This window comes from Erpetoichthys calabaricus, chromosome 5, assembly GCF_900747795.2.
Source record: "Erpetoichthys calabaricus chromosome 5, fErpCal1.3, whole genome shotgun sequence".
Taxonomy (NCBI): domain Eukaryota; kingdom Metazoa; phylum Chordata; class Cladistia; order Polypteriformes; family Polypteridae; genus Erpetoichthys; species Erpetoichthys calabaricus.
In genome coordinates, this window is record NC_041398.2 from 80,964,659 (window position 1) to 80,991,602 (window position 26,944).

The 26,944-nt window shown below is 36.8% G+C and overlaps 1 protein-coding gene across 1 annotated transcript in view; it reads left to right on the forward strand.

Annotated features, from left to right (window-relative positions):
• The window catches only part of LOC114651748 (N-alpha-acetyltransferase 15, NatA auxiliary subunit), a 122,616-nt gene extending 96,359 nt beyond the window's left edge, over positions 1-26,257 (forward strand). The window contains exons 10-20 of the mRNA XM_028801696.2: positions 1,566-1,638; positions 7,458-7,627; positions 10,586-10,738; positions 11,364-11,492; positions 12,581-12,794; positions 13,624-13,817; positions 15,144-15,252; positions 15,450-15,548; positions 15,656-15,799; positions 22,335-22,432; positions 24,835-26,257. Of these exons, the coding sequence (XP_028657529.1) occupies positions 1,566-1,638; positions 7,458-7,627; positions 10,586-10,738; positions 11,364-11,492; positions 12,581-12,794; positions 13,624-13,817; positions 15,144-15,252; positions 15,450-15,548; positions 15,656-15,799; positions 22,335-22,432; positions 24,835-25,035 (1,584 nt within the window). The 3' untranslated portion in view covers positions 25,036-26,257. The remainder of the gene's footprint in view (positions 1-1,565; positions 1,639-7,457; positions 7,628-10,585; positions 10,739-11,363; positions 11,493-12,580; positions 12,795-13,623; positions 13,818-15,143; positions 15,253-15,449; positions 15,549-15,655; positions 15,800-22,334; positions 22,433-24,834) is intronic.
• The last annotated feature ends 687 nt before the right edge of the window (positions 26,258-26,944 follow it).

Here is a 26,944-nt window from a genome sequence, read left to right on the forward strand (position 1 = left end):
AGACTTTCAGCTTTAATTCAGTGGGGTGAACAAAACGATTCCATAAAAATGTGAGGCAACTAAAGCATTTTTTTTAAACACAATCCCTTCATTTCAGGGGCTCAAAAGTAATTGGACAATTGACTCAAAGGCTATTTCATGGGCAGGTGTGGGCAAGTCCGTCGTTATGTCATTATCAATTAAGCAGATAAAAGGCCTGGAGTTGATTTGAGGTGTGGTGCTTGCATGTGGACGATTTTGCATGCGGTCAAAGGAGCACTCCATGCAGGTGAAAGAAGTCATCCTTAAGCTGCGAAAACATTAAAAAACCCATCCGAGAAATTGCTACTATATTACGAGTGGCAAAATCTACAGTTTGGTACATCCTGAGAAAGAAAGCAAGCACTGGTGAACTCAGCAACACAAAAAAGACCTGGCTGTCCATGGAAGACAACAGTGGTGGATGATCGCAGAATCATTTCCATGGTGAAGAGAAACAACTTCACAACAGCCAACCAAGTGAACAACACTCTCCAGGGGGTAGGCGTATCGATATCCAAGTCTACCATAAAGAAAAGACTGCATGAAAGTAAATACAGAGGGTGCACTGCAAGGTGTAAGCCACTCATAAGCCTCAAGAATAGAAAGGCTAGATTGGACTTTGCTAAAGAACATCTAAAAAAGCCAGCACAGTTCTGGATAAACATTCTTTGGACAGATGAAACCAAGATCAACCTCTACCAGAATGATGGCAAGAAAAAAGTATGGAGAAGGCGTGGAACAGCTCATTATCCAAAGCATACCACATCATCTGTAAAACACGGTGGAGGCAGTGTGATGGCTTGGGCGTGCATGGCTGCCAGTGGCACTGGGACACTAGTGTTTATTGATGATGTGACACAGGACAGAAGCAGCGACGGTGGGGGATGGGATAGCCAGATGCTTGCTGCTCATCTTAATCGGCACATTTAGAAGACAAAAGACGCTGGCGGAGAGGTGCAAACGGTTTTAAGGTGGGCTGGATCTACAGGTTTTTCGTAGACTCTGGTAATTCTAGTGTTAAAAGGCTCCATGTTTCAAGCACAAAGGTGAAACTGAAAAGTTAAGGCTGCACATGCATAAAATGAGCAAAGGTACGATTGCAACATTACAGGTTCCAAGGGCCTGTCCAAGCAACCTGGAAACAATATAGCAGCAGCACACACAACAAAAATAATTTTTTTTGGTTGCAATGACTAAATCAAGTTTCTGTAAACATTTCAACAGTGTTGAATTTATTAAAGTAAGTTTACTACAGACATTCGCTGACTTGCAGCTCCATTTGGGACCGGCAATTTGGCCATAAGTCAAAGTGGTACAAGTTGTTGCAATTGAGGCTCTTTGGGTCTGGTGTGGGTCACCGGTACGCTGCATTTTGCCATATACCAGACTTATCAGGTTAAACGTTCTAAACTTGTTTACCATCTATTTTAATTAATATGTAATTAAATATTCTACTTTTTTTTTTTTTTGGGTTAGTCATATATTTTGAGCAATCTGTTCTTTCACAGAATTTGATATATATTTTTGTGGCCCTTAACTTACAGGTGTCAATAATAGAAGAATTGGTAGTTGGCTATGAAACCACTTTAAAAAGCTGTCGCATGTTTAGCAAACATGGTAAGTAAACCTAATCTGTGAACAAGTAAGAAATCTCAAAACTTCTTGCAAAAATTGCACATTTTGTATTAAGGTTTTATAATCTATTTCTATTTTAGGCATTTTTAGCTGTGTATTGCATTTATTAATTGTGCATTTATGCTTGTTGTTTTAATTGTTTATTTCACCAACTTTTAATGTTCCATTGTCAAACCTTTTAACCAGTGATAACCAGGGTGCAGATCCCTTAATCTGACAATTTATTGTTAATTATTACTTATATTTAAAGATTATTTTTACAGCAAGTTATGAATTGATTATAAATTACTGTATTGTTTGAGTTACCATTAATTTTTTTTTTTTTTTTTTACAAAGCTTTAGGTTCTATATCTAGAAGGAAATATAGCAATAGTAGCAATAATACTCACCTTTTATATGTAATGTCAGAAGTTAAGGACCATTTAACCTCCTTAGTGTTTTATTTTGTCTCAAAAAAACATGTAAAAAGCGTTGCATATTTTATCTTGAAAAATTACATTTTTATTAAATCTCGTCTTTCTGCTGTAAAACATGCAAAACACTAAAAGTACAAAGTCAGAAATGTAGAAAGTTTAATAATGATGATGAATATGAACAGAACACTGCACATGTGTGAGTGATGCGAGCGTCACTTTTGGATTCACCAGAATCACTTTCAGTTTCACTGACCATTTCAGTTTGACTGCCTGAAGACAGATTCATCTCGTCATCACTGCTGATGAGAGGCCTTTTGAGGCTAGGAGAAGGCACATTTACATCATTGCCTGGGTAATGCTCTGATCTGACGCTTAACATAAGACACGCCTATACTGTTGCACGAGTGATGCTTGGTACCAACGCTGTTGGCAATTTTACAACCCGAATAATGCTTGGGACTTACACTAGAAGAGTCTATACTGTTGCCCTAGTAACACGCAGGACTTACACTTCTAGCAGTGTTTTTACAGCCAGAGTGATGCTCGGGTCTAACACTAAGGAGGTTAACTAACATATGTTTTATAATGAAACCAGAGGGGATAAGTAGCTATCTTAGTATGTGTTACAAGAATTATAACAACCACAGAGACTAAACGCTGTTCCTTAGCGTATGTTTCAGAATAAAACTTCAGAGGCTAGCTGGCTTAAATTAATGTGTGTTACATTTAATTCAAACCTAACTATAGACAGAATTCTCACTAATTATGAACCTCAGAAGCTGAGTTTCCAGCATGTTTCCATAGGATAAAGGATTGTACCAATTTGGTGTTAATCAAAGATCAGATGTACTTTATAGTGAGTAACAGTTTATTGACAAACAAACTCAAAATTATATACAGTAAAAGAAGTAATGTAATTACAAAAAATATATTATGTGGTGAATAATGGCTAAGAACACAGAGAGGCATTCTGGGAGATTACCCTAGCATCTTCCAAATTTTAATATTGCTCCATTTTCCTTGTATCCTATTGTTTAGTCCAATGGCAAATTACTTGTCCAATATGAACTACCAAATGACAATCAAACCCTTGCAGATCAATAGTTATCAGATATCCAAACTTTTTGGCTTCCATGAATGTGAAGCTGACATAATACACTTCATGTCCGAAAACATCAAAACAGATGTGTTGTTTAACCAAACAGTTCTTGTCTAAACTGGATGTCGGCTTGTTTTCCGTGAAAGAGTTGGCTTGCACCAGTTCTCTTGCTTTTTGATTTGTATGCAAGGTTACTACTGATGCAATGCCTACCACAGGCATCTGTCCTCAGGTAATTTATGGTTGGACAATTAATAAAACATTTCCCTGTACACACACACACTTCCATTTTCTACACCTTTTAAAAGCGAACACATGAAATATGCCTATAGTAAGAAACAATATTGAATTTGAGAGCTTTATTACATGTGATTTATAGTAGCTATTAAAGGTTTATTTCCTGAGTTTAGTTACCAGATGCTTTAAAATACTGAGTTATGTGAGGGGAAAAAAAAAAACTTTCTAGAACCCATGAATCATTGGGTTTGAAGTTTGTTTTATTGCATTCTTTCCATTATATAATTTTTAGACACCCTTCAAATAGTTTCATAGAGTATTTGCAATGAAGGAATTTTAGCACTTCTCTGAAGTGATATATCTGGTATCATTCATTGCATAACTACTGTATTACCAAAACTCTCTATGATGCCTCACGTGACAAAAGGACAAAATTAAAAGGTTTACCCCTTCTACAAATTAACTTTTTCACTCATAAGTTTGAGTTTAGTGTCATTAATTTCTCATTTGCATTACACAACAGACTCAACAACTATGCTTAAATATTTCTTTTTCAACAATTATAAAAAGGAGATATCATGCTAAATAGTGGCAATGAAACTATTTCAACATTGTTAAATTTGGAGTGACTTAGCAGGTGTAGCGAGTGCTTATCAGCAAAAAAAAGTCTTTTAAGATTTGACTGAGTAGTAGAGGCTGTAGTGATGGTCAGAGCAAATGCCTGTATGTGGGTGGAGATTGGCAAAGCCGTGAATAATATTTGGATGACCACAGAGGTTCTGGAAAACTTTCTGACAACTCATAAAGAATGTCTAGAATGCTTTTATTAAGGGCAGGGAAATTTTACCATCAACTTTTTTTTTTTGGGAAGGCATAGAGGCCCCTGTATCAGAATCTATTCCAATCAGTGCCTTAGGTCACTGCTGTGATTAAAAATCTGCATAGTGGTAAGAGTACAGGCTGCATACTAGGGGTGGGCGGTATGACCAAAATTCTATATCACGGTATTTTTCTAAATTATCTCGGTTTCACGGTATTCAACGGTATTTTTTTCCCCATGCATGAGTGGATGTTAACCACATTTTCCACTGGAATTACTGGCTAAGAATAACCTATTCCACTGTCAAGAGTATTGTACATTGTACAAAAAAAAAAACATTTTAATGTGCACACAAGTATTAATACAGGTTTGCATTGCCCCATAAAGTGATAGTTTTCAAGGGGGTGGCACTAATGGAGAAGGTATCACATTGCATGACAGATGCAGTCAAAATATAGAACCTTTTTATTGAACAAATTTTGCAAAAACTTAAACTATAATTTTGACAACATTTTTTCAACCATGCAAAGAGGCATTTAGACTTAGTAAAATATCCAGAAGTGCTTGTCAAAAGTTGTATTGCACTGAATATGAACTACACTTTCTGTTAATGTTAACAATCTCTGTCCACTGACACGTTAAAGTCACTTTTTAAACAACTTTATCATCATTAAACTGCATAATATTTAAACTAATAAATAATAACAATAAAATAAATAATAGTATTATTACTGATAGTTGCACTATTATGTTCAGTGTAGAGAACTTTATCGCAGGTGTGACGAGGCTCCAAAAAACTGGATGTATGAATGGGTATCGCACAGGTTTAACTTAAATATTGTATAAATGTTGGGTTTATGATCTGGTGGTCGGAGACACGAACACAGAATTCAATGCATGTTCTTCTGAGCGGGCTTTCTTTATTGCACGCGTGCTGTCTCTATCTGACGTACTAAAACCCCAGTTCCTATACATCCTTTTTCTTTCTCCACATAACCAATCACCACACGATAAACGTCTTTGTGAAATTAAAACTAGTTATAAACTCAGCCCACGGAGTGTTCAGAACTTTAAAAATATCTTTGTTATACATGTTTAATTATGCCATCCATTCAGAGTTGCGCCCATCTCTGAACGAGTCGCCAGCACATCAAAGGATGAATATAAGCAAAACATACACTAGCAGGGTCAATATAGCACAACAAAACCCCACATCCTACATGACTTTGAAAGGAAACTGAAGCACGCCGAGTAATCCCACCAGATAAACATGGAAATGCAAGACAGGCACGCCGCCATGCCCCCATATGATTAATGCATGCTTTAATGCATTTCACCATGAAAATTATATTAAGTATTTATTTTAGCATTCTAAATGTTCAAACAGAAGGAAGATCATAAAGTGAATGTATTCTGTGCGGGGTTCGCTGCCGGCGCCTCTTCTTAGTGCAAGAAGAAGTCAGTTTAAGAATCACTTAACACAAAGCATTTAATGTGCTATATAACTTAAGACGGGGTTTGAAAACATGTCGTCACACTATTACACAGTACCCAGATACATTACACTGTATTGAAAACAAATAAAACAAGTACAACTTGGCTTGCAGTATTATCCAGTAGTATAGAAACAGTATTTACACATCTGACCTTTTAAAACTAAAGTATCTCCAGGCTCTCTGTCCATTTTCACCACACAGCATTCCTGTGCTACCGCCCACTATTTGGTGGTGTAGCAGTGAAAAAGAGCCCTAGTGCAACAAATCTGTGTTTAGCAGTGTAGCAGTGAAAAAGGTCCCCACTTGAACAGTTTCCCGCTGCACCACGTTCCGAACGTCGTTTAGGCAATTTAAACCGGTGTTGCGGTATAAGAAAAATCCGTATCATAAAAAAAATTAAAAACGGTTTTCGGTATGAACCGGTATACCGCCCAGCACTACTGCATACACTCATATCTAAATAGTAAAAGCATTTTGATATTGTTGGAATATTCTGGCGAACATGCCTTTTCAAGGACAGTACCATCTAAAGTAGTTAAATTACAGGTCCAGGAAACCTGTTGATTCTACCCTGTCCCTGAAACAATGGACCAACTATTTATTCTTGTGTTACTACTTTTAGAAGTCATAGGATTTTGCAAATCCAGTCTACGTGTGTTATATACTCTTATACACTTTTAAACAGCTTATGACCATATACTTAATGGTATCCTGTGGAAGGTGCTATATAAACAAGAGGTTCCAGGAGTTCTGCTGCTTTCCATTTAGTCTCTGTATTTGCAGAATGAACATTATGTTTACTGACTGCATTAAGGAGAGCCCATTCAGATCTGCCTAATGGCTGCATCTTGCCTGTTCTCCTTCACATGATTTTCATGTGCAGAATATCAGTTTTGGAGAGCCTCAGTGTTACATCACTGCTATTTTCAGACAACGATGCTCTCAAACTGATCTCCATTGCTCATTGGAACAGCTTGCAATCTTCAATCGTGTTGTTCTTCTGGAAAAGAGTGGCATGCCCCTTGCAAGTAATGGATGATTAGTCATCCTTACATAAAGGAGTTCAAGTACATCAGTGTCTTTTTCACAGGTGACAAATCAGTGCAGCTAAAGCAGTTTTGCAGACCCTGATCCAGGTAATGGTGCTGTAGCGAAGTTCTTGGAAGAAGTTTTATATTTACTGGTCAGATTATAGCCCAGTCCTCACTTATGATAACATGATCTGGGTAATGACTAATACAGAGTCAACGATTACAGGTGACCAATATGACGTTGCTGGTATCCGCTGTCTGTGATAGGGTAGGAGCTCAGCAGTTAGGCAGGACCACTGTTTCACTGCATCAAAAGGAGCCTGTTGAAATGTTTAGGATGTCCGAGGGGCAATTTCCCCCAGGAGGTGTCACAGACATGACAAATGAAGAGAAAACTGAGGAAATGTCAAAGAACAAACTGGTAAATTTATATATCTCAGACGGCCTAGGAATGTATGAACATTCCAATAAAGAACATTTGTAGAAATGAAATGGTGATTTCTTTGCAAAGGTAAATTGTGTAAATCACTTATACTTATTTTTAGCAAAATTTAAAAAAATGAAATGGCCTAAATCTTTTCAAAATGGCCTGCATATAAACACATACCATATGTTCATTATACTGTGTTATATCTGTGAGCTTTTGTGTACTTATTGGTTAAAAAAATTAAGCTATTGGAATTTCCCTTGTGTGTCTTACAGATGATGGAAAAGAAGAACCTCCAACAACTCTACTGTGGGTTCAGTACTTTTTAGCCCAACATTATGATCAAATTGGGCAACACACCCTGGCATTAGAGTATATAAATGCTGCTATTGAAAGCACACCTACACTTATAGAACTCTTCCTTGTCAAAGCCAAAATCTATAAGGTAATAATATTGATTCTGATTTGAGTCTTTTTAAAGTCTTTTTTTTTTTTTTTCTTTTCAACAAGATAGTCTTCAAGGGAACAGCTTTATAGTTACATTTATGCTTGTTCTTTACAAAAGTTTCTCAGCCTTGAAATCCACTGTGTATCTGATAGTCTCTTAATAAAGACCATTTAAAATTCTGCAGAGAATTACCGGGAGAAACAAATTTATTGTAGGTTTTGGTTGCGAAGATTCCACTTATTTTTTCATGTGCATATGTCAGTTTTTCCCTACTCCTGAAAAACTGTTAATCAGTGTACATTTTATTTTTTTGTTTTGGAGATTATTATAGTGTTGTGCCACTTACTCATATACTGTTTTTGTCTTGTATATATTTCTAAACATTGTATTGAGTTACTTTATAATGATCACATATGATAACTCACCATGTTAGTTCCTTTATTGTTTGCTACCTTTCTGTTTATTCCTCTTTAAGTACTTTCCTTACAAAATAAAATCAAGTAAAATATTGCTGGTAGAGGTTGATAACTATATGGAATACCATTTGAAATAAGTAAAGTGGCAATTATGAAATAATCACATGAAAAGGTACAGCAATCTATAAATGAATAATTAAATGGAAAAAAACACATACAATGATTATAAAATACAATGGCATCGTTTTTTTTTGGTTCAACATTATAGTTAACTACAATAAATGTAAGACAGTAATAATGATAGTAAAATGATATTTTAAAATGACCTTTAAATTAAAGTCTTTTAATTTAACAGTAAGACACTTAGGTTCAATTTTCAGTGGCTGTTCTAATGCCTGCACTATTCATTTCAGAATACATTATTGCAGGGTAGTTTTGTTACTTGTCAATCAGGAGTAACACAGTTGCTATTTAGTTTATTCCATTTTGGCAATATGTAGATAGTAATAAATGCACACTAGAAGCTTTAATTTGGACAACCTACATAAAGTATAAAGAATTTAATGCTGATGCTTATATGCATGTTTATAACAATATTACTGCATTCATTTTCATGGTACATTTTGGCAAGCAGGCACATGTGCCATTTCTTCAGTCTTCATTGCTTGGCACATTTTGGTATTCATTGTCCCCAGTTTTTATATCTGGATAAGCATATGTTACTTGGTCTAGAACAACCTCAAGAGCAAAAGTTCTTGATACAGAAAAACAAGGGAATCCATTGAAGACCATGTGTTTACACAAAATATTGCGTATAAAGAAGTATTTTCTTAAGTATTTTCTTTAGTTCAATGAGGAGTTACATAAGTAGACAAGTATACTGACTGCATATACAACAGAAATTTAATAATATTAATAATATGTATATAGAAACATGTAAGCTTTCAAGTTATTTCTCCATTTTCTCATGCTTCTTTTGTGCACTACAACTGTAATGCTGCATGCCCATCCAATTTACAGCCTTCTTTCCACAGTCATCAGTATGTGCTGTTATGGCTATGTAATTATTATGAGAGAGTACAGACCAGAGTTGGTCTCTTGTATTTGTCTGAGGAGACAATATAAATAGTTTATGGTATTGTGCTACAGAATGACCTGTAAATAGAGAGGTTCATTGTATTCCTTCTTCATAAAATATTTACATTCAGAATTATTTAAAAAATAGTTATAAATTGCACAATTTCATGTTTATTTTATGTCTCCTTAACTGAGACAACAAATTCTCACTTTATACACTATGCTTTTATTTATATAAATAAATAAATAGCCAAATTTTTATTTCATTTTATTTGTCTTGTGAATTTACACACGTGAGGACTAGAGGTCAAATATGTTTGTTTTTTTTTTAAGACTGCTTGAGTACATTAAAAACTTGGCTTCACAGGATAACATTTTGAGGAGAGAATATGACCTGCATTTCCATATCTCCGTTGTAGCAGCACGAGATATGAGCACCAGGAACACCCTGTTACATATACACATACACACTGGAAGCAAGGTGTCCTGGTAGAGTACTGACAGTGCTCTTAGGGTGGTTGTGTATCAGTTTATAATAAACTAGCGTCTTCAGTTAGTCCAAAATGCAGCTGCCAGGCTCCTAACTTGTGCTAGCCGGCGTAATCACATCACCCCCATTTTGCATACACTGCACTGGCTCCCAGTATTTTATAGAATTCGTTTGAAAGTTTTGGTACTTTCAGAGCTTTTCATGGACAAGCTCCTGAGTACCTAACTAGTATGGTCCAACGCTATACAGCTTGTCGGACTCTTAGATCTGGGCAACAGGGCCTTCTAGTTGTCCACCGCACTCACTAAAAACTCGTGGGGATTGTGCCTTTCAATCCGTGGCACCAAGAGTATTGAATAGCCTGCCTTGTGATCTGCGTGCAGCCAAGTCTGTTGATTCTTTTAAAAACCAAACTAAAAACGTTTCTTTTTAAACAAGCTTTTAATCAGTGCTGAATAGTTCCAGTTTGTTTATTTATTATTTTTATTGGTTTTGTTTATGTTTTGCTTTGTTGTATTTGTACTGTATTTGCTGTTCACCACTCTGTGACCGTTTGTCTGTGAAGGGCGCTATATAAATAAACTACTACTACTCCTACTAGCTGCGTGTGGTCTTTGGGGGGAAAAAAACGACCCAAAGACTACCTAGCCATTTTACTATATTCGTGAACTAGGAGAGGTTTTAGAATTACACAGTGCAGAGGATCTCGACCCACTTTGTGATTGCTGCCCCACTGGCTTTTGTAAGAAGACACTGTCAATCCCATATCTCAGCTGTATCACTGGAATACAAGTCCTATTAATCTTTGTCTCAAGAAAATACCTCCAGATAGATTTATTAATTGGTTGGACAGATTTATTAACATAGTTTTGTGTACACTAATGCACAGTTGTTGAAAAGTAATACATAATTAATCATGTCCCAGATCCACTCCCCATTTTGTTGTAATTTGTCTTTGTTCCCCAAAAACAGCACGCTGGCAACATCAAAGAGGCAGCACGGTGGATGGATGAAGCCCAGGCACTTGATACTGCCGATAGATTTATCAATTCAAAGTGCGCAAAATACATGTTAAAGGCCAATATGGTGAAGGAAGCTGAAGAGATGTGTTCTAAATTCACAAGGGTAAGCAATTGACCTTAAATCAAATATGCTTGATCAAGACTGTTCCATATAAATGTTTCCTTTAAAAACATTTCTGTAACAAATTTCAAATTACTTTCAGAGCAGTATGATTATGGTACAAATAGGTAATAAAATTTGAAAATGAATGTTCTTTCTAATAATGCTCATATATAACAAAGAAAGTAGTTTGATAGTGTTGGGTATGGTTTAGGCTTAGTGTACAAATCTTTCAAGATTTGCTTTTTTTCAGATAGTCAAAATATGTTGTTTGCTTCTTTTTGTCTATTTCTGGTCTTGTAAGTCCAAAGCTCACATAAACTAAACAAAAATCAACAAATAAAATAGTAGAAAAGGCATTTGAACATGCAAAATGTTCGAAGAATAATGGTGCTTTTCCCTTCACAGTACCCCAGTCAGATACCCAAAAAAGTGTCGTCAGCACCAGCACAACTAGCTCTTCAGTTAACATGTCTCTCACAAGAGACAGAAACCGTGAAACAATCCTTATCCACGGCAGCAAAGTTACTCAGATTAGAAACCTAACAAATGTACTGTACCTTTTCATTGTTTTTTATTGGGTATTTCTCTACTTTATAATATGCATTTTACCCATTTGTCTTTGTAGGAAGGGGCTTCAGCTGTGGAAAATCTTAATGAAATGCAATGTATGTGGTTCCAAACAGAGTGTGCATTAGCGTACAAATCAATGAACAAATTTGGGGAAGCACTGAAAAAGTGCCATGAAATTGAAAGAGTAAGTGGGATTTTATTAAACTGAACACAGTTTGCTAACTTATCTATTCTTTTGAATTGTGAATTACATGTTTTCTTTCCTGATTATTCCTTTGTAGTTAAGAACAGTAGTTCACTCCAAAACACAAAGAGAAACTATTTCTTACAAATCTTCTGAATTTTTCATCTCTATAGGTAATAAAAACATATAAAGTCAAACGCAGAATGCCTTAATTTATAGTAGAATTGTTTGAAGAACAGGTTGTTAAATGTCAGTTAAGTTCCTTTATGCTTGTATTAAAGAACTGTCTTTAAGTTTGGATTTTGGAAATAATTTGCAGATTCCTATCAAACTTTAAATGCATTTCTTGACAAATGTTATAAGTATGCTGTATCCTGGCACAGATTTTATGTTGAGCCTCATGTTAAGATGTGCGATTACATGTAGTATTGTTCAGTTGAGTTAGTTGCATTAGAAATATGCTTCAGATTTTGCTGCAGTTCCACCTTTATCCACACTAAAGATTAGAGAGATTTAGGGAAAAAACCTGCTTGTAATATTCACACTGCGCTGCTTTTCTCAAAATCTGCCAGTTTAAGAGCTTTCAGTAAGTGTATGATTGTTCTCATAAGGAAGTATACTCAGAATACTTTCACTTTCCTGTTCTTGAATAAAATACCTGCATATTTAAAGTAACACTTAAAACTGAAATAGTCTTTCTTTATCATTATTTTCAGTTGTTGTTCTCAGTAGTCTCATAGTATACCAGGTTCTTAAAATTTTCATAGCTTCTTTCTTTAGAGAACTAAGATACAGTGTGTATAACTGTATAATTTTAAGTATCTCCTGCTTCACCATTTATGGAACTTTAAATTAATTTAAAGCCAATAGATTTGAATTAAAATTGATTCACAGTGTTTAAGTTGCAATAATTGTTTTCCTTTTAAATAAAGAAAATGCTCTTTTCCACTAAATCTAAAATAAAATACTGCTCAGTTGTTACAATGTTTAGAGTATTTATGAGATAGCACTTAGAACAGCTTTTAATAATGCATCCTGTTTTTAATTTGAGTTTCCGTTTTATTTCCTCTATATCATGTGTTCACTAGCATTTTGTGGAGATTACAGATGACCAGTTTGACTTTCACACATACTGCATGAGGAAAATGACACTGCGGTCTTATGTGGATTTGCTAAAATTAGAAGATGTTTTGCGTATGCACCCATTCTACTTCAAGGCGGCAAGAACAGCAATTGAGATATACTTGACTCTGCATGACAACCCATTAACAGATGAGAACAAGGAGTTGGAAGCAGACACAGGTATAGTTAAATGTTTTGGATTTATAGTACTATATTAAAATAAATTATCTGTTATGGATAACTCAGTTGCAGAGTGCTGGACATATTTAGTATATTTACAGCAACAATAATAATAATAAGTAATAACAATAATAATAATAAGTAACAAATGTTATGTAGAAATGTATATAACATTTATCTGAAGATAAACAATCATTGTGCAGAAATAGTACATTCCTGCTGCTCCATATACAGCATCACTAATGTTACCAGTGTTTCCATTTCACTCTGAGAGCCAAACTTACCTACTAGAAGGGCTGTCTTCACTAAAATTTAAAAGCTACCAAATGCCACCACAGGATACTGCTGAGAAAGAAAATAACGAATTATAAATGTCTGTAGAGATTGTCATGACTATTAAAATATAACAATGGCTTCACTAACTGTTTAACACAGTATATTGTGCTAAAGGCCCAAATTCCCACAACAGTTCTCAAGCTGCCCGTTCCTTAAAGTAATGGCAAGGTGTCTTGTATTTTCACTTTGCTCTGGCTCTTCTAGACTACTACTGTGTAGCTCACCCCTTAAAAGAAGGGAGAGTGAGTGGTACTTAAGTCTAGACAGGTTTAAAACCATCATGCCATTATGAATTGTAAAAATAGCTAATTCCCGTGTATTGCATTGTGCTCTGATTATTTTAGATAACTTTTTAAAATTATTATAATTTCATTTAAAATTTTAACTGAAGATATGTTCGGTAGTAATTATTTTATTTGCAGCTCCACTTTCATCAGCACAGTTTGTGAAATGCTAAGTATAATTTTTATTAAAATATTTTTATTCCTTTCAGCAAATCTCTCAGATAAAGAGCTAAAGAAACTGCGAAACAAGCAGAGGAGAGCTCAAAAGAAAGCACAGCTTGAGGAGGAGAAAAAAAATGCAGAAAAGGAGAAACAGCTAAAAAACCAGAAGAAAAAGAAGGAGGATGAAGATGAGGAAATTGGTGGACCCAAAGAAGAGCTGATACCAGAAAAACTTGCCAAGGTAAGTCCCAGTAATTTAAATTATATGGTTATAACTGTGAACCTCCTTACTGTATATCCATGTAGGACATACAACAAAGAACAAACCACCCAAGCATCAAATAAGATTTGGACATTTCGTAATGGCTTACACACCACAGGGTGCATTAGACAAATCTAGATAACGTTTTGCTTTCTGTGCTTACAGTTTATACTTTTACATTTAGTATGATTATTTAACTTGCCTCTTACAACTTAACACATGTGGAGGAATGAGATGCATGCAGTGTTCTGCGTACACCCAGCTGGACTTGCCAACAGAGGACTGCCCACCAGCCAGCTTGCTTTGAAACAGCTTGTGATAGTGACTTCCAATCCATGTAGCCTGCTGGTGCTTCTTGAGCTTGTATTGGAGATCTGTTTTACTGTCAGTAGAGGTGAAAAAGAGGAAAATGTTCAAAATAGAGAAATTGGTGTATTCACTGAGAAGTGAAAATTGAACAGTAAAGTAATTCATACTTGATGTTGCATAGAACATTTTTTTTATTTTAAGATACACAAGTTTGCAAATTCACCAGTGGTTTCCAGTGGAAGATTTTGAAATTTTAAAACTGTGTACAGTGCGACCTGTTTGAGTTATCTCAATAAAAAGTGAACTGTCTTGACAAATTTCCTTGAAGACTAGGTGTGCCACATTTCAACAAGATTAGTCCATGGGGGGTTGAATTTTTCAATGCAGACAGACATGGCTATCTCAATAGGTGCTTCACACATTATATGCGAACACACTTAAAAATTGGCATCTGCAAACAGCAGAAGGTTTTCCTGCCACAGAAGGAGTACATGATGTCTCCTTAGATTAATAAGTGCTTAAAGTACTCATGAATAAAATAAAAAAAAATGTAAATGCAATAAAAAGACATTTTATCTCTTAGTAAAATTTGGTTCTTGCTAGAATCATGGTTTAAATGTAGCAAAACAAAGGAAAGGAAATTAAATAGTAAAACTTCTAACAGGAAAGAGCGGACTAGCCCTTTTCAGAGCATGTCCCCTGATGCAGTCATGAAAAAGAAAGTGGTAGCTTTAATTTAAAAACATTTCTTTTCCTGCTCATACAGAGGTCAGTGAAAGGTATACAATTTTATAATTAGGTGTTGATCTCTAATAGGGGTCATCCTCAATTCTATTATGAAGTTATTATGTGTTGATTTTATATGTAAACTGTTTTCTAAATGCTTTTGGTTAATTACACCTTATTTTTACATTTCTTTAAGGTCTTTTCATTTAGTTTCATTGCATTTTCTTAAGGTCTGTGCTCTTTGTTATTTTTTTTTTTTTTTTAAACCAGGTAGAGAATCCACTGGAAGAAGCTATTAAGTTCTTGACGCCATTGAAAAACCTAGTTAAAAATAAAATTGAAACTCACCTCTTAGCGTTTGAAATCTATTTTAGAAAAGGTATGTTGCATTTAAAATTGACAATTCAGATTCTTCAGAAAAGATGTTGTAATAGGTGCTTTTATACTCTAGAACATTTTTTTGTAATTTCAGAGCCATTTAAGTGTTTGTGTTAGTCACTCATCTTTAAATATAAACTTTCTAGCTGATCATAAAAAGGTGTATGTAATAAACCTGGTTTTTATATTGTTTTCTAGAAAAGTTTCTTCTTATGCTACAGTCAGTAAAGAGAGCAACTGCTATTGACCCCGACCACCCCTGGCTTCATCAATGTTTAGTCCGATTTTTTAAAGGGAGTAAGTACTGTATTATTTAAGTTGAGTGGTACATGATAAAAATCTCAGAATCTGTTCTGTCAAAAAGCCTGAAATACTCTGTTGAAGTTTATCTCTTTATGTTGCAGTGTCAGAAAGCAAAGACTTACCGGAAGCAGTACGCACGGTTTTGCAACAAGAGACAAAACGATTGTTTGGGGAAACTAATGCTAAGAGTTTCAATGAAGCCTTCCTTCAAAAGCACTCAAATTCAGTTCCGCACAGAGTAGCAGGTATTGTGACATTAAGATATTAGAATATAAACAGAGCTGTCCTGTATGTTGTTATTGTGAAATCTGCATTTGACTGACCGTTGTCTTCCATCTTTTTTTATTTAACAATGAATTGGCCACATAGTGCAGATTTATTTGATGCTGCTGGAGTATGTGAATTTCCCCTTGGGATTAATAAAGTATCTATCTATCTATCTACAAGTACACAAATGCACAAATGTTTTTTTTTTATGGTAGAGTTAAACCAATTAATTTTGTGGTGGATATCACCTGCCTATTTATTTTTTGAAAAACTGTCAAATCTGTGTATATTTCATGGCACACGTCGTGTAGATGATTCAAAACCATGATGGTAAAAGTAACAATTTTAAGTAATAATTTAAATGTTTTTTTAAAGGCCTTCAGTTCTTCTTACTTAGTAATCCAACCATAATTGTCTGGTTTTCTGCTTTCTTTAGTACTGTAGGTTACATTATGAATATCCAGTAAACAATCTATCTATAATTCTGTTCATCTAAACATTCATTTTTTAAAATTGCATTCATCATGTACAAAAATATGTTCCCTTTTCTCAAACCAGCTGCCAGCAGGAATCTAGAAGCTTTATTTCTTTTTTTGTTGGAGCTAAATTAGTACCACCTCACTTACTGTATATACTCGAAAGCCGAGTTTTTCAGCACCCAAAATGTGCTGAAAAACGTCACCCTCGGCTTATATTCAAGTCAGGTCCCGCTGTGAGACAGACAGACAGACAGACAGACTCGCAAGCTGAGAGAGAGACGCACACACACGCGCGTGCACCGTGAGAGAGAGGGCTGGCAGAGAAGGCAGTTAAAGAATGCACTGGGCTTGTTTTTAAAGATTTAAATTAATGTATGGTAATTTTATTGGTATTTATTTTGATTATTGAAACTTACCAGTAGCTGCTGCATTTCCCACCCTAGGCATAATTATACTCGAGTCAATAAGTTTTTCCAGTTTTTGTAGGTAAAATTAGGTACCTCGGCTTATATTCGGGTCGGCTTATACTCGAGTATATACGGTAGTCTGTAAATGTACTTTGCTTCTGTAGCCATACCTGCATACAATGGAATATAAACAAAGCTGTAAAAAATATAGAAGTACAAAGAATTGAACGTTGACCCATGAAGTGAAATGAAAATTGACTAAATTTTGCCAACTATCTGCTTCACTTCCTGTATACTTGGAGTGATCCTGTATTATTAGATGGCGATCAGTCAGCACCACGGTCCTTTTGTGTTAGTACAGGCAGTTTCTCTTGCTCTGCTGCCTGCTTCAGCTTGGTGTTTGATGTTAATACACTGGAGCAGTATGTCGGACCCTGGCAGCTTTCTGCCTCATTGTCTTTCGTCATGAAAGTGTCTCAAAATGTAGCATGAAGCTGTTAATTTAGTAAAACGGCATAACAGGCTGCTCTACATCAGTACTTACCAACCGTTTGCTACAATTACATTCTCGAGAAAAATAGCTGTTGCTTTCTTGTTATTTAAAGGTAATTAAGGTTGCTTCCATTTATTTAAAACATAATCATAAGTTAATAAAGAAGGTTGTTGGAATGGGGTTTGAAGATGCTATTTTAAAGGAATACTCCACCCAGAAATTATATACAGTGACGGTTGAAAAAGAAATTCCGTCTCAGGTTTTTGTGGAGAATGGACATAATGTTTCTGATAGAATGGGAGCCAGTGGTGGCCAACATAGGACAACCACATACACTGTCCAAAATATCCCTGAAAAAAATTTCAAATTACTCATGTTGTATAATCCACATGTCAAGTCACTCGATCTTATCCTGAGAGCACGCAAACTGCATGGATTTTTTGCAAAAATATTGTTAATAATTGACAAGTGAAAGTAGTTCACAAACGGGAAGCCCTTTCACATGGGATTTCGCTTTTTAATACAAGACTGGTGGGTCTTGTATTCAAAAGAGAAATCCAATGTGAAAGGGCTTCCTGTAGGTGGCCTGTTTTCAAATTCTAGAGTTATTTATTCATTATTTTAGTCTATATGACTGAATGGCTTGACATAGGGATTATGCACCGCAAGTAATGGCAAGATTTTTTTCATTGAAGTTTTTGATGTTGTTTGCAGTTGTCCAGAGTTGGTCAGTATTTGCTTCCATTATTTTAGAAACATTGTGTTTGTTCTCCACAAAAACATGAAATTAAAAATGTTTCTTGGCCATCACTCGAAACTACATGGGGTAAGTAATATATAAAAACAATATCCTGTTTTTAGTGGAGTATTCCCTTAAATACAATGCATTCAGTGAGGGGAACTGCTCCACTTGCTTAAGGATACAAGTTCGGAATGTCAGCATTAGATGTTAGTGTACATGATCACAGTTTTTAAATTGTGATATTATAAAACGATTGACAGTTGGTGAATCTAGTCTTTTCTTATTGACACAGACACAAATTTAAATATATTTAATTTTGGTCATTTTTTAAAATTTTTTTATCTTTGATCATTCAAAATTTGAATTCAGTATATAATGAGTTCATTATGTATTTAGTACGGATCCATCGATACTAGTCCTCAGTATTCATATCTGCCAGAACTGTCCCTTAGTGCTGATGAGATAAGTGGTCATAAAAAGAGATAGTGGGATGTAAAACTGCCCAATTAAAGAAAAGAAAGTACAGTACACCCCCAAAATTTGCGGGGGTTAACATTCCTAGTGCACCCGCAAATTGTGAAAAACCGTGAATTTTGGATGTGGTTAAAAAAATGCCTATTTTTATAGTTTAAACCCTAAATATGCCCCCAAAACACTTTAGTTTAATTTCAAACTCAGCTTAATACATTACCTAAAAAATAATGTAAAGGTAAACCTCTATACTGTACAGTACTGTACTGATATGTCTCCCGCAGTGCTAGGATGTAAAATACAGATGTTACCGCTGTATGTACAGTACTATAATTTATGCAAGCACATTTTCATTGCCAGAAGCCTGCGAAGGTGCAGGGCCTTTCGGCGGCATCTTGGGGCTTTAAGCCTTAAACTGCCACATACTTGGGGGTTAATGCATCCCTGGACGCCAAATACTTTTTTGCTGCACTTTAAGAAAACGTCACAATTAACAAAGAAAAAGTGAAATTTTAATGGAGCACATTTTTTTTCATGCAAAAATCACAATTACTGCAACACCGATCATTTTACACACTGCTAATGAACTGTAAAAACTATTGAAAAACCTACTGGAACAATATGTAAAAGGTGCAACTGACACCATGGATGAAATTCAGTAAATCACCGAGCCAACTGTGCTTGAACTGGCTGCACACAAGCACACAGAGGTAAACGCTGATACTTGCAGGCCAGTCTTTTGCACAGTCTGAATCCCAGAGACAGTGAGGCTGCAGTGTTGCAGGGGTCGGCAGTGGTCATGAGCTGGCTGCTCAACTAATGTATGGCACTGACTGATCAGCTTCTGCATGCTCGCAAATGGCACTGGGAAACGAATATAGCCGGTTGTGGCGGTTTAATGGTTAAGAGAAACAAAACGGAAAACACAAGAACATTCAGCTGGGAATGCATCACAGTCAATCAGCAGCAAGGAGAAATGAATAACGCTGTAACAGTCCAGTGCCGCTAAGATTTACACCATCGAGAAGACGGTGATTTATTTATTTTTATGGTGGAGATTCCAGGGACGCACCCGGCCTTGGCCCGACCCGCACGCACTCACAGAGACAAAAACAAAGCAAACTGGTAATCAAATGGCAAATAAAGAATGTAGTGAAAACAAATGAAATAAATGAAAACAGCGATACCACCCCTGTTCCCCTTACGTTGATTACACATTAAATACAACAAAGCACAAACAAAACACACAGAGTAAATCATGAAAAATGGCAACGAATGAAATGTAATGATGAAAACAGATAGTCTAGAGATCCACACGTTGAATGGGAATGTAAAGATAGTCCTACTGGTAGTTCCTGAAATGGTGAAGATGGGTGGACGGGTTCAGGAGCGCTCCTTTCTTTCCAGGATGGCCATGAATCCACTTACAGTCCTTATGTACACAGGCAGACAATCCAGACGCCAACCACGAAACAATCCAGGACAAAACGAATAAGTACAGGTAGCCCAACAGAAGGCAGACAGACAGGAACGTGAAACACAAATTACAAAAACTTTTTTTTTGCTTTTGGTCACCGGCCCCCTTTTTAAATGCAGCGCTGACATCCTTTGACCCCAACAGCTCCTGCACCCTCAGCAGAAGACCAATCAGAGCCACTGCAGGGAGTTGTAGTTTCAAATTCTATTGGCAACTTTCACCTCCCAAGCCACATTTTCCTCTACAGTTGCTTCCGGTTTTCTCTACAGTACAGTATTGCCATGAAAAAAGCCATAAAAAGTGCGGAGGATATTTGCAGTTTCTGCTAATAATTATTATATAGGTTCTGAGGAAAAATCCACGAATGACTGAGGCTGCAAACTCTGAACTGCAACTTGGCGGGGGTCTACTGTATTTGTATTTTCTATGGCTAGGAATCGATTAAAAAAAATTATGTAATTAATCACATAATTTAATGTATGAATTCTCAAATTGGCATATGAGACACAGATGTGTCAAAGTAAAATTAAAAAATCAAAACAACTGTTGACTTTGAATGCACTGCTAAAGACTAATTTAATTGAAATCATAAGCATCTCTTAAAAGGAGGGCATACATTAAAATTTGTGTTAAAACTTTGCAAGTGCCACATTCAGTTGTTCATCACCATCAACGACTTTACAATTATACTCTAAACAAGTGTTTTTCAAGCTATCCAGGTATGCCAGATAGGGCCACCTGTATGAGTGGGCAAAGGAACTAAGCAGCTGGGAAAATGCATCCAAAGCTCACTGTGCTGTGTCTGCGAATTCCAGATTCCAAGCTGCTGGTTTTTTTGCCTGCATCTGTGATAGTCTTACCCCTTCAGACAGTTTAGCAAGTGTATACATTTAATGCTTTTGTGGTTGGTAAAATCATAGTGTGCTTTGAGATTTTTTTGGATTACAAAATGCGTGCCACTACAGAAAAACGGTTAGAAAATACTGTTCTACCTATACCTTTGCTCTTGGCATGCTAAAAAAAGTTTTCTGCATCAGCTATCTCACTTATAAACTGGCACCATGCATTGCTTGGATAGTTGTGTTCTTTGCAATAATTAGCTACTGCAAATAGATACTGTAAATTGGAGTAATGTGTAGGGATAAACATTACAGTATTATTTTGTTGAATTTTGTCATTAAATTAGGGCTGTCAGCACTGTAAGCTACCTGGCAGACTGGCAAGTTAAATACAGAGGTACTAGAGACTTATTTTGGTTTTAATGTCAGTCAGAGAAAATGTATTTTGTACATATGTGATATAACGCTGATTTGATATTCTTACAGAAACATGAAATGGGGAAAAAACTTTTCTTTAGGACTACCGTAAACACCTGTTCTTCCCACTCCCCTGCACCTGTGTGTGTGTAAATCAAGGACATGAATACCGGGTCCACATACTGATCTGTGGCATGGCACTGTAATTTGAAACTTTAAATAAAATTTTATTAACATTTTTAAAGGTAGTATATAAATACAGTACTGGATATGTATGTAATTCTTTAGGCACACAGTTAATTTTTTGTATTTTTGTTTCATATTAGTTTAAAAAAAAAAAAAAGCTTCCTTGACCAAAGTATGTACTGCCTGACGCGATTGCCTCGACACATTAATTGCAAAAATGAACATGTTAACTTTCCCAGGCCTAGTAATTACATGATAGTTCTACTTGTGTGGCATGTAAAACATAATTTTTAAAGTAAGTGACCGTCTGTTTTTTTTGTCTCCTCATTCAATGAGCTGCTCTTTATGCTGTATTTATTTCAAGCATGAGGCAGAGCCTTCTCATGAGGCTGTATCTAAAAATGTAACCAGGAACCATCTCTGAAAGGGGCACAGTTAAAAGTGTTAATTTGGTACTAAAAATGTTACAAACGCAGCAAAACCATGTATGGCATATATTTGAATACAGAAGTAACTGCAAACTGTGTCTTAGTTTCAAGTGCAGCTTATGTGTAACACACACAGTTATGATCATTAAGGCCAGTGCTGTTTTTAGTGACGTAATTGATAGTAAATGTCTTAAGATATCTTGAAAATCAAACAACTGTTTTTATTGACATTCTGAAGTACGGGATGGGAAACTGCCTCTCACAAAAAACAAAATTCAGACCTTGATTTACATGAGTCATTGATCACTTTAGAAAAAAGTGTAAATAATAATATTTTTAAAATATACACTGTGTATTAGACAGGAATTTGCCGTCTTTTCATGTCAGTTTTTGAAAGTCTGTTAGTTTTTTTTTTTTTTTTTTGTCAAGCAGTTTATTGTTGACAAAGAATTCTGTTATTGGTATTAGCTGCCAAAATGTTTGTGAACCCTTAATTTCTAGGTGCTAAACTAGTTTCTTTTTATCTGTCTGAGAATGTTAACTGATCTGTACCTTTTCACCATTTCCCCCCAAGCTGCTAAGATGATGTACTACTTAGATAGCTCTACTCAGAAGAAGGCTGTAGAACTTGCCACAGCTCTTGATGAATCCCTCAACAATAGAAGCATTCAGGTGAGAAACAGGAATTCAGAATTGTGCTCATTCTTAACTCATTGAAGGCTGAGAATTTATTTTTTCCAAAAAACTCTGCTTTCTGAAAAGTACAAAAAGCAATGGTTTCACCCATAAATCAACATAAAATGTCTGTCGCTGCAAGCAATGCCTGCTGTTGGCAGCTGTTCAGCATCTCTGGCAGCACCAGTGGTCAAAATCAATAAAGCTAACGTTCCTTCTATCAAAGAGAGTCAACCTAAAATGTAACGGTGAGTTTTGTCGCAATTTATGGCTAATTACTGTCCTCTATCTCTGAATTTTGACAAAAGTTGACATCCACCCTGAAAGAGTTAAATCCAAGACCCCTTTTATAGACCATTTATTCTGTGTATTGTGGGGGGACTCGCAAATCTGTTCTATCACCTTTAAGATGTGTATGCGTCTTCTGTAAGGCAAGATTCATGCAGTAGTACTAGCACACCACACATACTTCCAAAGTTATACAGCTAATTTCTTGCTTTAAATGTTCGTGGTTCTTCAATAAATTTACTATTTTTTTTTTTACCTACCAAAAACATTTCTTCTGTGGACTACTTTAAAAACAGTGGACCAGCTCTATACCCTTAGCAGGGTCCTGGAGGGTGCATGGGAGTTTGCCCAACCAGTCTACATGTGTTTTGTGGACTTGGAAAAGGCATTCGACCGTGTCCCTCGGGGAATCCTGTGGGGGGTACTCCGAGAGTATGGGGTACCGGCCCCCCTGATAAGGGCTGTTCGGTCCCTGTACGATCGTTGCCAGAACCTGGTCCGCATTGCCGGCAGTAAGTCGAACCCGTTTCCAGTGAGAGTTGGACTCTGCCAGGGCTGCCCTTTGTCACCGATTCTGTTCATAACTTTTATGGACAGAATTTCTAGGCACAGCCAGGGCGTTGAGGGGGTCCGGTTTGGTGGACTCAGGATTGGGTCACTGCTTTTTGCAGATGATGTTGTCCTGTTTGCTTCATCAGGCCGTGATCTTCAGCTCTCTCTGGATCGGTTCGCAGCCGAGTGTGAAGCGGCTGGGATGAGAATCAGCACCGCCAAATTCGAGATCATGGTCCTCAGCCGGAAAAGGGTGGAGTGCCCTCTCAGGGTTGGTAGCGAGATCCTGCCCCAAGTGGAGGAGTTCAAGTATCTCGGGGTCTTGTTCACGAGTGAGGGAAGAATGGAGCGTGAGATCGACAGGCGGATCGGTGCGGCATCCGCAGTAATGCGGGCGCTGCATCGGTCTGTCGTGGTGAAAAAGGAGCTGAGCTTCAAGGCGAAGCTCTCAATTTACCAGTCGATCTATGTTCCTACCCTCACCTATGGTCATGAACTATGGGTAGTGACCGAAAGAACGAGATCGCAAATACAAGCGGCTGAAATGAGTTTCCTCCGCAGGGTGTCTGGGCTTTCCCTTAAAGATAGGGTGAGAAGCTCAGTCATCCGGGAGGGGCTCAGAGTAGAGCCGCTGCTCCTCCGCATCGAGAGGAGTCAGATGAGGTGGCTCGGGCATCTGATCAGGACGCCTCCCTGGTGAGGTGTTCCGGGCACGTCTAACCGGGAGGAGGCCCCGGGGAAGACACGGGACACGTTGGAGGGACTATGTTTCTTGACTGGCCTGAGAACGCCTTGGGATTCTCCTGGAAGAGCTAGAAGAAGTGGCCGGGGAGAGGGAAGTCTGGGCATCTCTGCTCAAGCTGCTGCCCCCGCGACCCGACCTCGGATAAGCGGGAGACAATGGATGGATGGATGGATACTTTAAAAAAAAAAAAAAAGAAAGAAAAAACCAAACATCATGGCATGATATGCAGTATTGTATTTTATTTGCTAAGCACCCATCATAATTTACAGTACATGCATATTGTCGTACATGTACAGTGACACATATAAATCAATTAGGATGTGACATAACAGACTGGCTTTTTTAATTTCCCATGCTGGAATTTCAAGTTCAACTGCTTCTTTTTATATTCCTTAAGAACCAAAGTCGTGGTTACCCTGCTGGCTTGTTTCCTTTCAGTGTTACTCCTTTAACCCCCTCAGAATTCTCCAAAGCCATTAGCAGTCCTTTCATTTTTGAATGTTGTACAGTTTGCAGTGTTTCCCACACACGTCTTCATCCTACGGATGGATTTCCACCATGCTGTTCTTTGTTTTCCACATTATATAAAACTGTTAACTTAGTTGTTTTCCCAGTTGCTTATGCTGCATGGTCATTTAGCAAGTTCCTTTTTGGACTGTTTGGTCATTAGTCTGATCTTTCTTTTGTTCAAAATAAATGGTTTAATAATCTATCAAATATGGAGTGTGTGTGTTCACATGATGAGTAGTTACTGCGGGGAAGTAAACAACGTTGTCCATAATACTTTCAGTAAATCCTTTTATTTCTTCATCAGATCTGTACAGAGGTGCTAGAAGCTCTACACACTGGAAGCCTTGGAGATGATAAGGAAAGGGCAGAGCTTTACAGAGCAGACTGTCACAAGATTTACCCCTATACACTGGCCTTCATGCCGCCTGGCTATGAGGAGAATATGAAGATTACAGTGAATGGGGATGCCTCAACTGAGCCAGAGGAGCTGGCCAATGACATGTGAGCCTGACTAAAACTGAGGAGCCAATCACTTTTTTGACCACGACAGATTTTTGTCATGCACCTGCAGTACAGCGTTTGAAGTTTATATCGCGCAAAGAACTGAATGATATAATTGAATTTGGGATAACGTTTAAAAAAAAAAAAAAAGGCCATTTTACATTTTTTAATCCTGCTGACTACTTCTAAAGAAAAAAAAATAATAAATTCCACAAAAACAAAGTAAATTCTCTGGAACCATTTGCACACAACAGGATATTCTTAAAAGGTATTACTGGTTATATTTAAAAGAAAAGATATTGGCGTTGTTCTAGTATGAATTTCCCATGTTTTTAAACTAATTTATACAAAATAAAAACTAAAAAAAAAAGGTCTGTTACAAATAACAGGGGTTAGGTGTGTGCTACCAGTGCATCACCAATGTTTGATTTCCAGTTGCAGTTTCTGTGGGACAGCAGCGACGCTGCTCTAGCACCAGTAGGGTTGTGCACAATCAGGTAAAGCACCAGAGCTTCGGTTATACCCATTGAATAGACAGACGTGCTGCAGGAACCTCGCAGGAAGCAAAAAGACATTTACGCTCTAGGCAGCCGACCTGATCACTGCCCGGAGCGCGATGTGAGAATCAGTGGTTCAGAGCATCTGTCTCTTAGGTGTCCGAAGTACGCAGATGCTACATCTTCCAAAATGTTCCTCTCTAGCTCTCATTGTTTTTCTTTGTCTTCATTTAAGAACAAGAGGCGCTCCCTCTCTGTCTAAGGCAGTTGACACCGTTGGTAAAGCACTAAATATGGCCCATACTGGATTTTCTAAAGCTTTCCCCTTCAAAACTGCTCAGGAGGAAAACTTCCTTTTTCTTGCAAAGTTTTGGGGAAAAAAAACGATAACATAAAGACAAGTAGAATTTCTACTTTACAAACTGTACTCCCCACGTGTGTGCAGAGGTAATGTGCTGCATTAAAATCTTGATACCTCTGGATCTTTTCCACAGTGTAAGATTGTTTTCTTTTTGTAATATTTAACACCATGGTGTTTTTTCAAGAGAATTATTTCTCAATCAACAGTTTCAAGAAAAGCCAGACTTTGTACATTTTCTCCAAGGGGTGCCTGCAATTTATTTTTCATTCACAGCCAGACCAGCTTCTCTTTCAGTTGTAAAGTTGATACCCTCGTCATCATTCATGAGGTACCAAATATACAATGCAATAAACTGTTTTCAAAAGTAATGAACTGGTGGTTTATTGGAGCCGTCTTTTTGCACCCAGGCCACTTAAGTCGAGGTACAGTATGTAGTGATTCTCGCCCTCCTTCTATGTAACAGTGGTGGTGGAAGAGTGTGGATGTTCATGTGTTGGTTGTTGTTATTCTGTTTATTTCTCTTTCTGTTCTCCTTCAGGGAGAAATACTACTCATTTGAGAACGTCCAACATTTTAAGGGTGTAATGGTCATCCTTTTTACTTTTTTTAATTAATCTTTTAGAATATTTTTTAAATATTTAAACACTTCATGATTTTTGAGTTTTTTCAGATTTTCAAATGAAGCGTTCAATGAGAAAGTGAACTTGCCACTGTGTCCATAATTTGGACTGAAATGTAACTTTGGAAGTGTGCTAGCTACGTTTTGAAGTCAAACTCCTTAGTCCTCATGCATTGCTGTCCTGCTTTTATTTGGTTCAATAATTCAGTCTTCACAACAGAATCCTTTGTCCTTTCTCTATCTGGCACGCCTGCTCCATCATTCATTTTGTCCTTGGACTGCCTCAGACGCCCTTGTGTTTGATGCCATTGTATGTAGGCAACTGCTTGGTGAATTTCAGAGACCACATATCTTGTGTTCAATGCTGAGATTTTCACAATTTTGCAAAAAGAAATGTGAGCATATATGTTTGTATATATATTAAACATGTTCTTAA